Source organism: Mustela lutreola, chromosome 5 (assembly GCF_030435805.1).
Source record: "Mustela lutreola isolate mMusLut2 chromosome 5, mMusLut2.pri, whole genome shotgun sequence".
In the NCBI taxonomy this organism is placed as follows: domain Eukaryota; kingdom Metazoa; phylum Chordata; class Mammalia; order Carnivora; family Mustelidae; genus Mustela; species Mustela lutreola.
In genome coordinates, this window is record NC_081294.1 from 63187007 (window position 1) to 63202783 (window position 15777).

A 15777-nucleotide genomic window follows, 5' to 3' on the forward strand; every position below is an offset into this window, starting at 1 on the left:
CTCCAGCAACGAGTTGTGACTCGTTTGTGAATGGCGTCTACCAGGCAAATCCCAGGGTTCTTACTGGAAGCTAGTCATGTAGGCACCCCGTCCCCTGCATGTACCTATATTCCAGACTCCCAGAAGGAAGTCAGGTGGTCAGCATCACCCATGCTCTCTGTGTAGGATAGGCACAGTGAGCCTACTCTTACTGGTTCTGGAATGAGCCAGTTCCCAGGCACCAGCCAAGTGCCTGCCTTGCAAGTAGACCTTCCAGAGGTAGAGGTCTCAGACTTGGGGCTTTGACTCTTTTTTGGGCATCTCTTTCCCAAGACTCCTCCAGGTGGGGAGGCGCACATGTCTGTGTGTCTATGAGTCTGTGTGGGGCGGGAGGGGAGAGGAGGTAGAAGATGCGGGTACAGATTCCTTCCTTCTCCTGGACAAAGGCAGCAAATTGAGGAGAGGAGCTGAAATGACGCCTCCCCCAAACACAGCTGCTTCCTGTCCCAGGACCCTCTGCTATGGGGCCACTGTGGCATTGGTAGGCCTGGTTTCTCACCCTTGCAAGGTTTATAAGAAGACGTGGGGTGGCTTATCTGCCTCTGAATCCCCACTGGCATTCCTAGGGGTGCCATGCATTGGAACATGAAGGGTGAGTTCCAAACCAATTTTGCTGACCAAACCAATTTTGCTGACCCGATTCTCTCTTTCTCTCTTTCTCTCTTTTAAAATCGACTCTTCTGCCAAGAAAGGGGATTGAGGAATGAAAGTAGCTAATGGAACTGCTATTTGGGCTGCAGGGCCAGCGTCTCCATGGAGATGGGGCTGCAGGCTGAGTCTAGACAAGGGTTGGCTGGGATGCCGGGAGATGGCTGTGTGTCTCCGACTGTGGCTATGAGGTGCATGGAGGACCCCCTGGCTGGACGAGACCTGCCCTACTCTGCTTGGGCCGGCTCCAGGTGTAGCTGAAGCAAATGGGTGTGAGTCCTTCACAGATCCCTCCTGTGTTCTCTGTGGCAGGACCAGGACAAGAACTAAGGCAGGTCACAGAGGCATGGCCCCTGCCCCTGGAAAGTTCCTGGTCTAGTGGGGTAGGCTGATGGGGCAAGCAGTTGTGACAACACAGAGTGCTAAGTGACCATGCCTAGAACCCAGCACCTGGAGGCTTCAGAGTGGCCTCACTCCTGAGGGAAAGGTCTAGGAAAGTTTCCTGTATGTCCAGGGGGAAGGCAGTGGAAAGGCATGTCAGTAGCAGGAAGCCTAAAACTTTCAGGAACTAATGAGAGAGAAAGGGACTCTGTGTGTGTGTGTGTGTGTGTGTGTGTGTGTGTCTTTGTATGTCTGTGTGTTGGTGCATAGGTTTCCATGTGTGTCTATGTGTGTGTGTCTACATGTGTCAGTATGTTGGTCTGTGTGAGTGTGTGTGTGTGGGTCTGTGTGTGTGAGTGAGGGTTTCTGGGGCAAGGTCAGCAGAGGGTTCCTGGGACAGGTGAGCAGAGGCCAGATGATGAAGACAGTACAGTGCTAAGGAAAGACAATGTGTTTTGGATCCAAACAGATCTGGCTTCTAGGTCTTGCTTCACTACTGATGGGCTGGAAAACTCTGGAAACTTACCCAGTACCTACCTGCAACCTTCAGGTTCATTGTCTAGAAAGCAGGAATAGCAGCCATACCCACTTTCTGGGATACTGGATAGGACTGAGTCAGCTAATATTTGTAAAGTGCCGAGTATCTGTCAGTCAAGGATGTGAGCTCCTTGCTCTCTTCTCTTGGAGGCCAGGCAAAGAGTTTTGGTCTTTGCCTTGATCTAATTATAGTTTGTTGGACTTATGTGGAAATGCTGGTTTCTGGGTGTCAGAGAAGTCTGAAGGACCCTAAGTTCTGGGCCCCTACATCAGCTCAGTGTCCTCAGACGATCCTGATGCTCAAAATCATCGTCACACTGTGTCTGGGCATGAGGTCAGCCCTGCCATGGGCCGAGATGGGACCTACAGGTGCTCCCACGAAGTGTGCTGGGGAATAATTTAAGAATATCCCTTTGGAGGCCAGCAGAGATGACAGGGAGATGGACGGGGAGGGGAAGGCAGGAGAAGCCAGAGAAAAGTTTATCCCCATTATCCCCCTTTCTGTGTCATTAGTAAGAATCACTGGTGGGACCCTCAGGCCCTTGGAAGCCCAAAGTTAGACAGCGCTGCTCCTGAGGGGCTGTCCGTCCAGGAGCACAGGTCACTGGAGATGGCAACACAGTCTAATAGCCGATGGTCCTCGTGCTGCAGAAACAGCTGGACCAAACTCAGCTCTGAGGATGCACAATTATAAAAATAACAGCGATGGCCATGAGCAGTAATAGTTCAGCACTTTCACCTTTATGTGGCACTTTGGCCTTTTGCATTATTCATCTTAGTTGCACCTCGTGACATTTTTGTGTACATCAGTGTAATGACTCTGAGCCATTGGCAGATGGTAAAGTGGAGGTCTGTCCGGGGCTGAGAGGGGCCAGACTTGGTATGTGGGGATACTTCCTCTGTGATCGTAGAGAGCTGGATGGGCCACGAATGGGTAAAATGGGAAGAAGCGGAAGGAATCAGAATTTATGCGGGGATGCACATGGATAAGAATAAATAGAAAGTGTGTAAAAACAGACTCGAGACGATGGCAGGATTGTAATGGGTGTTTTCCTCTTGGATTTCCAATGTTGTTCTTATTATAATGGTGCAGCGCACTCTGGATAAAAATAAACTCTAACACAGCTATAGATCTATCAGCAGGGTAACATATGGTGAGGCAGCTGTATTTCTGAGTTAGACCTGAGCTTAAATTATCACTCGGCCTTCATACATGTCAAGTCATGGCCATCTGTAAAATGGGCACATGGTTAGTACCTTCCACACGGAATTTCAAGGACATGAAGTGATGTGACCCATGAATGTGCTCCATAGGTGCCAACTAAGGTCATTACCATGGGCGGGGCCTAGCCTGAAGGCTTCATGCATTGTCACGTTCTGTCTTAGTAGCCATCCGTGTCTCCCTCATTTTAGAGATAGGTCAGGGATTCCAAAGGCCAAGCAGCTCACCAGGTCACATAGCAAGTTAGTGATGGAGCTGGGTTTTCGTTCTAGACATTCTGGCTCGAAAGCTCTACTCTATTAAATGCTTGGTGCTAGGGCCAGGGCCAGCAAATGCAGGATGTCATTGAGGCAGGGTTTATGGAGAATTTGCCGTCCCCTTGCACTTGCCACTCAAGCCCTATTGTCAGGATCTTTGGGACCGAGCCAGGAGCAAGGCACCCGGTGGCCTAATTCTGTCTCTGGAGGTTCCAGCTGTCACATACAAAAGATGAATGTCTGTTGGGTAGCTCTGTTTTTATCTTCCCACAAAGTTTAATTTCCCCGATGCGAGTGGTTCGATTGCTTTGAGGTTTCCAGGGTTTGCATTCTTCATAAAAAGGCTGGTTTCCTGGGCACTGTGATGCCGCGAGGCTGCAGTACACGAATGTGAATGAAATTCACATTTCTTGCCATAATGAGGGTCCTAGATCAGTGTCTCTGCTCGGCAGACAGTGGGAAGCTTTTGTTCTTCTCCTCTGTCTTCCTAACTCCTGGGATTTCCACATCCAGGTGACATAGCCCCTTGAATAAGTTAATAGTACAGATTGTCTTCTTTCATTGCATTATTGCAAGCAAAGGCAGCAGCAGCACAGGGAAATGTTTACCAAAATTCTGCTTAAGGTAGTGGTCAGCGTGGAGAACTTTGGAATCAGATATTCCAAAGTTTCCCTCAAGCTCTGCTGCCTCGATTACCAGGAAGCCTTGGGCAGGCTACTCGGTGTCTCTACACTTTTGTTTGCATAGCTGTAAAATGGAGGTCATAACTGGGTTTGCAGGTTTCCCATGAAAGATTTAAAAAAGATGATACGTAAAATGTGCTGGACACAGTACTCTGTACGTTCCGGAACAGTCAGTAAATGACGGCTACTTTTGGCTGAGCCCACGCACCAGGACAACACCGGGCACTTTCGCAGACAATATCTCAATGAATCCTCACAGCAGTCCTGTAGGGTGGGAGTTTTGCCCCCATTTAACAGATAAGGAAATGGGCTCAGAGAGGGGAAGCATCCTGCCCAAAGTCACACAGCTCATCGGAGGCAGACGCAGGCTGAGTGCCCTTTTGGAATGGGGTCACCACTGCTGCGCAGAACTTCATGGGCAGTGCCCAGAATGGCGGGGCCCAGTCCTCCCAGCCATCAGAGAGAAGCTCTCATCTTTGATGGCCACAGGAGACAGACCAGGAGTTCAGTCCAGAGGCAACTAATAATTCTTCCAGCGCCAGACGAACTTCTCCGATGACTTTATGCAGTGATTTTATCCAGTTAACCTGCAAGGCAGTGAAACCGTTATGAAGGGCCCTGAAAATTCGCTACTGGTAGTGCTTTGTGCCAAAGAGGAGAAAGAGGGTGAGGAGCAGGGAGTGTGCAATTTGCATTAGCATCCCCTCTACCCAGTGCCAGCCCAGGAGCAGAAGCTGGGACCACAGAGGCAAACGAGATACGGCCCCTGTCCCATGACACACATGACAGGATGAAGAATCCTGGTATGGGGCCAAGTGCTAAGTGGTGGAGGAAAGAAAGTGTGATGAGAGCACAGTAGGCAAGGGAAGCCTCGCCAGGGAAGGCAACATGCTGTGAGCTGGGTTTTGAAGCATGTCTAAGAGTTCACTGAGAGAGGAAAGGGGGCATAAGAGGAACATATGTTGAGAAAAATGGCAGTCTTCCAGAGGGGTTGGGGCTTTGGGAGTACATGCGCCTCTGTGGCAGTCATGGTGCCGGGCATGGAGTAGGTGATGAGAAACCCTCGCTGCCCAAGGCACTCCCTGGGGAAGGGAGGGTTCAGGGGTATGAAGAGGTCACCACAACAGAAGGAATGCCTTCAGGTGGCCAGCGCAGGTCCTGGTACAGGGCCGGGCAGGGAAGGCATAGCAGGCTGGACCAGAAGGCTGAGGACCATTCTCTGTGATGAGGGAGGACACATGGGAATTCCAGGTTGAGATGCACGAGTGCAGGAGGGCTCAGTGGGCTGCGCGTGTCTGGAGGGGACCATGCGAGCCAGGGAATGGCAGCCTGCATGGCTGGAGGTGGCAGAGACAGGCCAGGCTGAGCAGGACATTACCTGAAATATGGGATCGATGTTGTGGGAAGTCGCTCTCCTGAGCAGGACAAAGGTGACCTTGGTCTCAAAGCCCTATGGCATCTTGTCTCACTATTCTCTCCCCTTGTCCCCAGTCTCAGCTCCCCTGCTCCTTCCAGACCCCCTAGGACCCAGCTACTCCCTTAGTGGGTCTCTGGGCTGGTGCCTCATCCTGGATGGCTCTGGCCAGAGTTTTCTTATGTGGGGCTCCCCGGACCACCCTATCCCTGCTATGTGCCATTCCAGATCCCACATGGGGCTTAGTTTAGAATTATTTCTTTAGAATTATTTCTGCCATAAGGTCCTGAGGTGACGACTGTCAGGCAGCATCTGGCTCGTGATAGGCTCTCCATCAGTCCGTGCTGAGTGGTTGCGCGGATGAACGTGTTGGGGGGTAGGAGGCGCCAGGAGACGGGGAGCGGGGACCATCCCTAGCAGGGAGGACTGCACCTCTCAGGAAACCCGAACCTAGCACAGGACCATGTTGTTACATCAGGAAGAGAAGCCGAGGGTCGTAGGACCTCTCTGAGGTTATGCAAACTGAGTCTGTCATTATGGATGTGCAGCCAAGCTTCCCCATGTAAGGCGCTCTTTGGGGGAAGTGGGAGCTTCTCGCTGGGGTCCTCTCTGGGGACCCTTCCAACAACCAAAGCTGTGCACTAGAATCCAGACCAGCCCAAAAGTCCCCCGTCGTCCCCAGGGTCAGCTCCTTGCTCCTCCCCTCTCACATCACCCTGCTCACCTCCTAGGCGCTTCTCAAACCATGCACCCCTTCCACCCTCATGGCCCCATGTCCAGCCTCTGCATTTGGGGCACGCCCTGGTGCCTCAGCCTCCCCACTGGCCTCTCTCCCTCCAGCCATGCCCCTGCAAATCTGCCTCCACCTTGCATCCAAGACATCTCTTCAATACAGAGTTTGTATCCTATCACTTCCCTCCTTAAAACCTTCAGGGGCTCCCTGTTTCCCTGGAGATAAAGTCCAAGTTGTAGCCTGGTCTTTCCTTGCCACCTGCCCATTTCCCCAGACCTCTCTCTCCCTCACTCATACCCTCTGGGCCAGCCATCTCAAACCAGATGATGTTTCCAGAACAGCCCCAGCTTCCTGTCCACGGTAGACACGACTTCTCTGCCCAGAACCTTCTTCCTTCCCTATTCTGTTTTCTTCCCCGAAGTCACTTCCAACATTACCTCCCCCAGGAGACCTTCTGTGGTCCCCTACTGACCTTAGGCCCAGCAGTCCCCTGAGCTGATGCCCTCAGTCATGGTGTTATCCCTGGTGAGCATGTACACATATCCATCTGTCCAGCTCCCCCTCACCCTATAGGCCGTGAGGCTCCAGGGAGGGCCTGGGCTTGACTCACAGCCCTGTATTCTCTGACCTCCACGGGGTCTTAGGGAATGACTGGCCTCTAGCTGCAGAAGTCATCAAGATTCAGGACAGGGAGACAAAGCCTCCTTCCCTTGAAATGGCCTCTGCTCGGCCTCGTTCCTGGTCTCTTTAGCTTGGCTCAGCAAAATCCCTCAGTGGCTGCACTCCCAGCACCCTTCTCAGCATCGGACTCTGGTCTCTGCCAATGGTACAGGGCACCCTGCCCACCGTCTATGTGTCACAGTCTTCTCAACCCTGTGGGCATATGACAGCCACCTTGGGGCTTGTACCCTACCATTGGAGGTTCTACTGCAGTGGGTCTGGGGCAGGTCCAGAGCACTAGGATTGTTTAAAATGCTGTCCAGGTGACTCTAAGAATGTGTAGCCAGCTTGAGAACCACTCACGCCTAGTCATCCTTGAGTAGAGGTCCTTGTCTTTTGTTGGATGTTACAATCACCCAGAGAGTTCATAAGACTGCCCAGGCCCCGGACCTACCATCCCTGACCTAGTAAATGAGAATCCACTGGGCAATAGCAATCTTGGCATCAGCATTGAATCCTACAGAATCTTCCCTCCCTCCCTGTCTCCTTCCCTCCCTCTCTCCCTTTCTTTGTTCCAGAAGCATTTACTGGGCTTACCTATCAAGCTCTGGGAGCACTGAGGTGGATCAGACCCTACCCCTCCTCAGTGGGGGCTCAACAGGGCTTAACTCAGAGCTGTTAGGAAGGGAACCCCCCCCCCCCTCCACTGCTCCCTAAAGGGAATGTGTCCCATGGACAGGTGTACGGGGCCCTGCCCTGGCTCCCAGGGCCGCCTCCTCTTCACCAACCGCTGCTTTCCCGGGGACGCCCATGCTGGGTCAGCCCAGAGACTGGGTCTCTGCTTCGTCCGATCACATTAGAATGGGAGCTTTCTGGGGGGCTTCCCTGGACCCTGTGCGAGGCTGGCTGTAGTGGCAGACTGGGGGCTGCGGGTCTCTGTTCTCTCCTTGGCGCATGCGAGTTCTGCAGCCATCCTTTGTCTGCGGCTGCACCTGTAAGTGTGTCTGTGTCTCGGTCCTAATCACGGCTCTGGGGAGGGCATGCCAGCAGGACTTCAAGGTCCTTTTGATGGAAAGTATCAACCTGGGTTCTGGGCATTTTTAAAAAAATGCAGATAATATTCACATATCAAATTAACTGAAGTGAAAACTTGAGTGCCATTTATTGCATTCACAACATTGTGCAAGTACCACTTCTACCTAGTTCCAGAACATTGCCCTTGCCCCAAAAGGAGACTCTATTCTCTTTCCCCTTACTCCCAGCCCCTGGCAACTACCACTCTGCATTCTCTCTAAGAACTGACCTATTCTGGATGTTTCTATAAATGGAGTCATAGAATATGTGGCCTTCTATGTCTGGCGTCTCCCACTTAGCGTTTTTGCAGGGTCCATCGGCCTTTGTAGTATCTACTAGTACTTCGTTCCTTTTCACAGATAAATAATATTCTATTATATGGCTGGACAGTGTGTTGACTCATTTATTAGTCCATGGACATTTGTATTGTTTCTGCCCTTTGTTATGGGGAAATCTGGGCATTTACAATTCTTTACATCTATACTCCAAACATCTACTGACTGGTATTCCTAGGTCCTTAGCATTAGCCTGTGGGCTATGGTGGTCCCCTTTCCTGTACTAATCAAATACTGTCTTCAGTTCCTAAGGGAGTGTAGGCATATGTGGGTCATTTCCTGCTCCAGCTTCCGGCCTCCACTGACATCTCCAACTCTCTCCACATCCTACCTGGGTGATTCCAGTCCCGTCTCTGCACTGTCTCACCCCACCCTACCCGCACCCCAATCTTGGGCAGGAGGCTGGTGCGTGTGCAACAGACTGCAGCCGAGGATTTGGTGTGCAAATGAAGGGGGCGGACAGCCCACTGTGCTGACAGGAGTTTAGATGTGAATTTTGCGTGTCGCCATCTGAAAGGAAAAACTGCTTTTTCTCCATCCTTCCACAATACTTACGATATCAAACGTGCAAGGTTTTCCCTGCATCAGGTAATTCTCCAATTCTCAATGGACGGTGACTAGATGTTCTATAATTTAGCTCACCCCTGACACTAGCTGCTGGAGCTAGCTCACACCTCACAGGGAAGGGGTCCGTCCCACAGGCTGCCCCAATTCAGATGCCAGTCGCAAGTCCCGGCTGCATCTGTGCTCCTGACCAACTGGCCAGTCACTGGCGATTCCTGCCCCTCCCCCTCAGTTTTAATAGTTTGCTAGAACAGCTCATAGAACTCAGGAAAGTGCTTTACTAGTCTTACTGATTTATTACAAAGGATACAAATGAATAGCACCCTGAGGGGATACGCAGGGAGAAGTGTGGACGGGTCCTGGGCACTGGGGCTTCTGTCCCCGTGTAGCATAATGAGGTAAGCCACACTCCTGGCATATGGACATGTTCTTGTTCACCAATCTGGAAATTCTCTAAATCCCTTCAGTTAAGATTTTTATGGAGGCTTGATTACATAGGCATGATTGATGAAATCACTGGCCATTAGTGATTGAACTCAATCTCTCCCCTCCCTGTGGGTGCGGGGGTGGGGTGGAAAGCTCCAACCCTCTAATCCCATGACTGGCCTCCCAGCCCCTGCGACTGGCCCCCCTCCTTAGAGGCTTTCCAAAAGTCACATTATTAACGTAAACTCAAGTATGGTTGGAAGGGGCTCCTTATGAATAATAAAAAACGCTTCTTTCGTCTTTATGGATCTGGGCTATTTCAAGAACCGGGCACAAAACCCAAATATTAGAGCAAAAGATGCTTCTAGTGCTCCTATTATTTAGGAAATTATAAGGGTTTTAGGAGCTCTGTGCCAGGAATTGGGAACAAGACCCAAATATATATTTTCTTCTATCATAATAGCAGCCTGTCCTAAAACTTCATACCCATGGCACAAGGTATTTCTAATGGAGGGGGTCTGCCCATCACGTTTGGATGGACACCACCCATTTCCATCTTCTTCTTGTCCTTTTCAAATGCCTCCCACCCAGTATTTAAAGCTGCCAGCAAACAACTCTGTTCATTTGGAGCAACATAAACTTCCGTGTTTTCTGGTCCTTATAAACCACAACCTGGGGTGGGAAGGAGATGGGATGTGGACACCCAAGGTTGATTTTATTTTTCTTCTGAAACAAAAGAAACCTCCTCTCCACGAGGAGAATTCTGCCATGTTTCTGGGCCAACTGTCTCAAACAGCTACCTGCTTTTCAAAAATAGCATGAAAAAAAAATCTGCATGTAACACTAGGTGCCCCACGCTATGGGGATTACCCTACCTCTTAGTACACGGGGAGTGGGATGGGGCCGGTGCAAGCCTGGACACGCCTTTGAAATTAACCATCTACTCCTTTCTGGTGAATCCTGTCTATTGAGTCTTGTATTATTTTTTTAAAGTTTGCTCGCAGGTAATGGTTAGGAGCTGGGCTTTCACTGTGAGCAATTTGGGGACCATTAGATGCTTCTGAGCAGGCAAGAGACATGCCCTGACTTAGATGTTGAAAGGACCTCCCTGGTTGCTGCAGGCACCACATCATAGAGGGCAAGAAGGTTGCTAGTCAGAAGCTGCTTGGGGACCGCAGGTGAGAGGTGCCGGTGACTCGGCCGGGCTGGAGACAACCAGGAGGTCAGAAGCCATCAGACTCTGGGATATTTTCAAAGACAGAAGCCATAGCTTCTGTGGAGACCTGGATGTAGAATATGGGAAAAAGAGTTGAGGATGACTTTCAAGGGGTGCCTGGGTCGCTCAGAAGGTTAAGCCTCTACCTTCCACTCAGGTCATGATCCCAGGGTCCTGGGGTCGAGTTCTGCATCAGGTCCTTGCTCAGCAGGGAGCCTGCTTCTCCCTCTCTGTCTTCCTCTCCCCCTACTCCAGCCCGCTCTCTCTCCCTCTCTCAAATAAACAAAATTTTTTTTTTTTTTTTAAAAGGATGACTCCAAGATGTTTGGCCTGAGTGACTATAAAGGTGGACTTGGAGGAAAATGTAGGCGGAACAGATGTGGGACGGTGAGGAGCAGGGGATTAGTTCAGTTGATGTTTCTAAGGTGCCTACTGCATGTCCCAGTGGAGGTGAAAGGGGCAGGTGTATCTGAGGTTGGACTCCAGTAGTGCTGAGGAGGGCAGTGGTGATGGAGGGCAGAAGCACCAGAAGTGACAGGTGGATTAGTGATGCCCCCCGAACACATTCCTTCACCCCCCTGCTTCAGGCTGTGCACCTGAGCACAAACACACTTAACAGAAAACGTGAAAAGCAAACCAGGAAAAGTAAATGAGGGGGGAAATCACACCTTGGGGCCAAGAAGGAGGCTCAGAAAGAATCTAGTAGAAGAGGGAAACTGAGGCCCAAAGAGTACAGGTGGTTTGTTCCAGGTCATACCATGAATAAGTGACAGAGTGAGGCAGAGACAGTCTTCGGGCCGCAGGCTGCTGCTGCTCTTTCTGACACACCGTGTGGCCCACCAGCTCCAGGATTTGAAGGCTGCCTGTGTGCCGGGCTGAAGACAGGTAGGGCCGAGGCTGAATGACTGTCAGCGTTGTTTCCCTCCTAGGTCACCATTCTCGTCAGCCTGGCCCTTGCTTTCCTCGCCTGCATCGTGTTCCTGGTGGTTTACAAAGCCTTCACCTATGACCACAGCTGCCCAGAGGGATTTGTCTATAAGGTAAGGGGCTTCTGGCAGGTGAGTGGCCCCAGGTGACCACCAACCTCAATTAGAGGGTTTATCAACGTCTTCTTTTCACTGGCCTCCAAACTCGGGCAACCTCCCTGTGGACTATTGAGAATGTGGTATGTGTCTGGCAAGCGGTTTCATGAAGGATTTCGTTTCTTTCCAGTAGGCAGTAAAGTTCTTCTTCCCAGATGTTGCTCTCCACAGTCTGGAGTAGGAGGGGGTCCTGCTTCAGGCTGGAGGTCAGCAGTCTGGGAGAGCTCGCTTCCACCCGAGAGGGGCTGGTCCAGCCAGAAAGCTCTGCCTTGGCACCTGTCTTCCTGGTTTGATGTCCGATTCCCAGTTCCTGTGGCAGGAGTGGTTCATTTACTGAGCACCTATTAAAAGTCACAGCCTTTTCTAGATATTTTCATAAACATTATCTCAACCAAGCTGTACACGCATTCTGAAAAAAAGGTTTTATTGCCCCCATTTAGCATATGAGGAAACAGGGGAAGAACGTTTGGATAAGAGAGTTTTCCAAATCAGCACATTACATTGTCAAGTGAGGGAGTCAAATGGGGGCTGTTGTGTCTTGGAAACACGCATCCTTCAGTTCTGTATGTGGCTTCCTCAGACTCCATTCCTGGTAGTTAAAAGCTGAGGTTCTCAAAGAAGCAACAACTCTCAAGAGGGGACAGCTGAATGGATGATGATGTGTTCACACAAGGGATTTCTGGGCAGCTGTGAAAATGGGTGAGGAAGGTCTCTAGAACCAGGCCTGGATTATCCTCCAGGTTAATAATGAAGAGGAAAAAACCGCTGCCTTTGTGTGAGGAAAGGGCTCGGAGGGGGAGGGATATTTGTTTCTATTTTCAGGAAAAATTCTAGAAGGATCAATGAAAAAACTAGGAAAATTGATACTCAGTGGGGGTGGGGGAGGAAGGAAAAGAGTAGGGGAGATGGGGAAGAAGAGCAGGGCTTCTCTGGAGACCTCTCGCTATCCATTTGTCCTTGGTATCTGTAAATGCCTGGCATATCTAAAAAGTAAATAACCACAAGTCATTCCTGAAAATTAAAAACAAGCTTGACAAAGAACCTAGCTCTGTATCAATTTGGGGATGTCGACGTACAAAGAAAATAAATATTCCAAATGAGCAGAGTGCATTGACAGTTCACCCACAGTAGAATATATTCTAAGGATATAGAAAGAGGAATCTGAAAGTTGATTCAACAATCTGTCGGTCATAATATTCTTGTTATTTTGTGACCATTTGATGTATGTTGTAGGATAACGCATATAGACAATTCTATCAATGTTTGTTGGGAACCAAAGATTTTGATCTGAGGAGTTACAAATGAAAAAAAACAACAAAAAACCCTAAAACAAAAACAGCCAGAGGCTGCCGCAATGACGCAGAGAAGCAGCTGGAGATGAATGAGCTGGATCAAGAGGTCTGGGGGGATGGGAGGGATGGGGGGTCAGGAGTGCCCTCTACAGCCTCATACTCACTGAGCAGAGGACCGTGGATTAGTATCAACCTCAGGTTTCTTTCTTTTTTGTAAATGGAGGGATAATTGACATATAACATGTTAGTTTCAAGAATCAATGTGATGATTTGATTATTTGCATATATGTTTAAATCTAGTCTAGGTAACATCCATCACCACATGGTTACAAAAAAAATTTTTTTTCTTATGATAAGAATTCTTAAGATCAACTCTCTTAGCAATGTTTAAATATACAATACAGTGTTCTTAACTACAGTCACCATTGTCCATGACATCCCCAGAGCTTATTTATTTTACCTCTGGAAGTCTGTGCCTTTTAACCACTTCCACCATCTTCACCCCCACACCCCCCACCTCTAGCAACCACCAGTCTAGCCTCGGGTTTATTTTTTCTGGTTTTGAGCAGGCAGCAGCTTTGAGGTGGTGATGGTGATGATGTTGGGGAAAGAGCGCCGAGGGCCAGGCCCAGGCCAGGTGACATCCCCTACCCTCTGGTTCAGAGCCTCTTGTGGCTGAAGCCCCTAGACGAAGTGGCCATGGGGCAGGGTGGGTTGGAAGCAGTCCGCTGAGCTCCCCCTGACTCTGTCTCTCTCATCCTCAGCACAAGCGCTGCATCCCGGCCTCCCTGGATGCTTACTACTCATCCCAGGACCCCAACTCCAGAAGCCGCTTCTACACGGTCATCAGCCACTACAGTGTGGCCAAGCAGAGCACCGCTCGGGCCATCGGGCCGTGGCTGTCGGCGGCTGCTGTCATCCATGAGCCCAAGCCGCCCAAGACCCAGGGCCATTAGAGGCCCACCCCCAGCCAGAATGGGGGGCTCAGCGGGGGGGTCCCCTGATGGCTAAGCCAAGCTCCAGTTACAAGACACCACTGTACTCCTGGGATATGGGGGCGGGGGCGGGGCCGGGGTGGGTGGGGGGGATCTCACCGAAATTATCGTGCACTGGAGTTGTCTGAATTGATATTTCTTTTCGTCCTTTGGTATTGTTGATTCGTCCCCAAGTCAGGATTATGTACAAAGGCATGTTTCGTGTTGACTGTTCCCATGTAAGATATTTTCGAAGCCACTGCTTATTACTTGTTAGGAAAATTTAAAAACAGAAAAGGAAACAAAATGAACAAAGAAGGACTAAACTGGCTGCATTGGGAAGATGTTGGTGGGCCGTGAAGAGCACAGACTCTGGGCTGCTTCGCTGAGAAGCTGTAGCCTCCGTGGGGGGTTTGGAAGGTACAGGAAATGTGAGTGATGCAGGCTGGGGCTATGTGGTTAGCCTCGGCTCTGCAGGAGGGGAAGACAGGCAGTCTGGACTGGTCTCGTTGGAGAAGAGGGCTGATCTCGGCATTGTTAGGTCTGGGATTCACAAAACCTAAAGTCAAGAGCACCCACCATGGGTGCATTTTGCTAAGCCAGCCCAGATCACCATACGGGAATCTGAGCTGGGGCTTGGGCCAGCCCCTGCGGCCTGGGGAGGAACAGGTGCAGTCAAACGCTGAGCAGCAGGCAGACTTTCTCAGTCTTTCTCTTGCGTGGCTAGATCAACACCGGGTACTGCCTATGTTTAAGAGACAGCAGGGTAGGATGGGGGAGAAGGAAGAAGAGGCCGCAGGACAAAGCAAGGCACGGGACAGGCGTATTGCATGTGGCCAAGCACAGGCACCACATTTTAAAAGTCTTGTTTGCTTGGTGTTTCCCAAAGTGCTAATAGCCATTGGAGGAGTAGTGATAAGGGTCATAGCCGGGAACCTCAGGTAACAGCTAGGGAGACTTTAAGACTGGATCTGCAACAATGCCAAGTCACCCATAAAGGAAGCTGAAAAATGTGACCGTCTTTTGCCCACCTGTTGGACTGACAGCCGTCCGACAAGCACCCAAAGTCCCTGATCTAGTTCTAGAAGCTGACTAGGGAGCAGCGTCTGGCATTAACCAGGCCTCTCGCTGTGGTGGGATGCCACCTCCCCCGCAACAGTCACTCCCACATGGTTCTTCGGCAAAGGTTTCTGGGAGCCCCCCCCCCCCCGCCCGGCGAGATGTGGCTCCAGGCTTGCATGGACAGAACTGGCTGGGAGAGTTGGTTATTTGAGATGTAGTACTGTTTCCCCATGAAGCCCGACAGCCCGGATAACAAGACATTCTCTCCTGGCTTGCTATGTTGCCGCAATCATTGTACACAACAGCTGGGTAATAAGACTAGCATAGCTCAAACTATCTTGCCAAATGCTATCATCTGACTTTCCTCCTCCCACCCCATCACCTCGAGTCACCTGTAAATTCATTTGTCATCCGAAGCGGAATAACAAATTGTCCCTAGCAAAACCGCTGAGCGCTTTATAATTTTGTGGTGTATTTTTGTCAGTAGGTAGCAGAGGCTAAGTATTTTTTGGTGTAATTCTTGAACTTTTCTGACAGGAAACAAATAAAGATAGATGTGTCCGAAATTCTTGACCTTCCTTTGCAACCTTCCTCACCTTTTGCTCAGTGAGCTTGGTGGGAAGCTGCCGGGGTCAGAAATCTGTCCCCGAGGTGAGAGTGGGCTCTGGGGGCAGAGTGTCTTGTGAGGCTGTGGCTGGAAGTGGGCTGTGGGGGGACCTCCATCTTCAGGCAGGTGGTCCCAGAAATGATACACCTGGCCACAAGGCCATGTCCCCCTGAGTATCTGCTGAGCACCCATGGAGCGCCAGGCTGTGCTGGGCACGGAGCATTCAGTGATGAACAAGGCATAGTCACCACCCTACATCTGGAGATGGAGTTGGACATGGACACAGATGCTGGCAAAAGAAGAGTCTGAGGATGCCACCGGTGTGACAAAATTGGCTGTTAGCCAATAGCTTGAGGAGGAAGGTGATGAGTCATCAGTGGGGTCCTCTTCACAAGTAGATTTGAGGTTTATTATAACCATGGTAGGGGGTCATTATTGACTCCCATTTCACAGATAAGGAGACTGAGGCCCAGAGGGATGGAGAGGTGCCCTAGGGCCATAGCAGATGAGCTGGGATTTGGACCCAGGTCCTTTGGGAAGGTCCTTTGGAAGTTCCTTTGCCCCGCCCACC

At 50.5% G+C, this 15777-nt stretch overlaps 1 protein-coding gene across 1 annotated transcript in view; it reads left to right on the plus strand.

Annotated features, from left to right (window-relative positions):
• Nucleotides 1–15180, plus strand: part of NSG2 (neuronal vesicle trafficking associated 2) — a 52538-nt gene extending 37358 nt beyond the window's left edge. Inside the window, exons 4-5 of the mRNA XM_059174335.1 lie at nt 11119–11229; nt 13328–15180. Coding sequence (XP_059030318.1) covers nt 11119–11229; nt 13328–13519 — 303 coding nt within the window. The 3' untranslated portion in view covers nt 13520–15180. The remainder of the gene's footprint in view (nt 1–11118; nt 11230–13327) is intronic.
• The last annotated feature ends 597 nt before the right edge of the window (nt 15181–15777 follow it).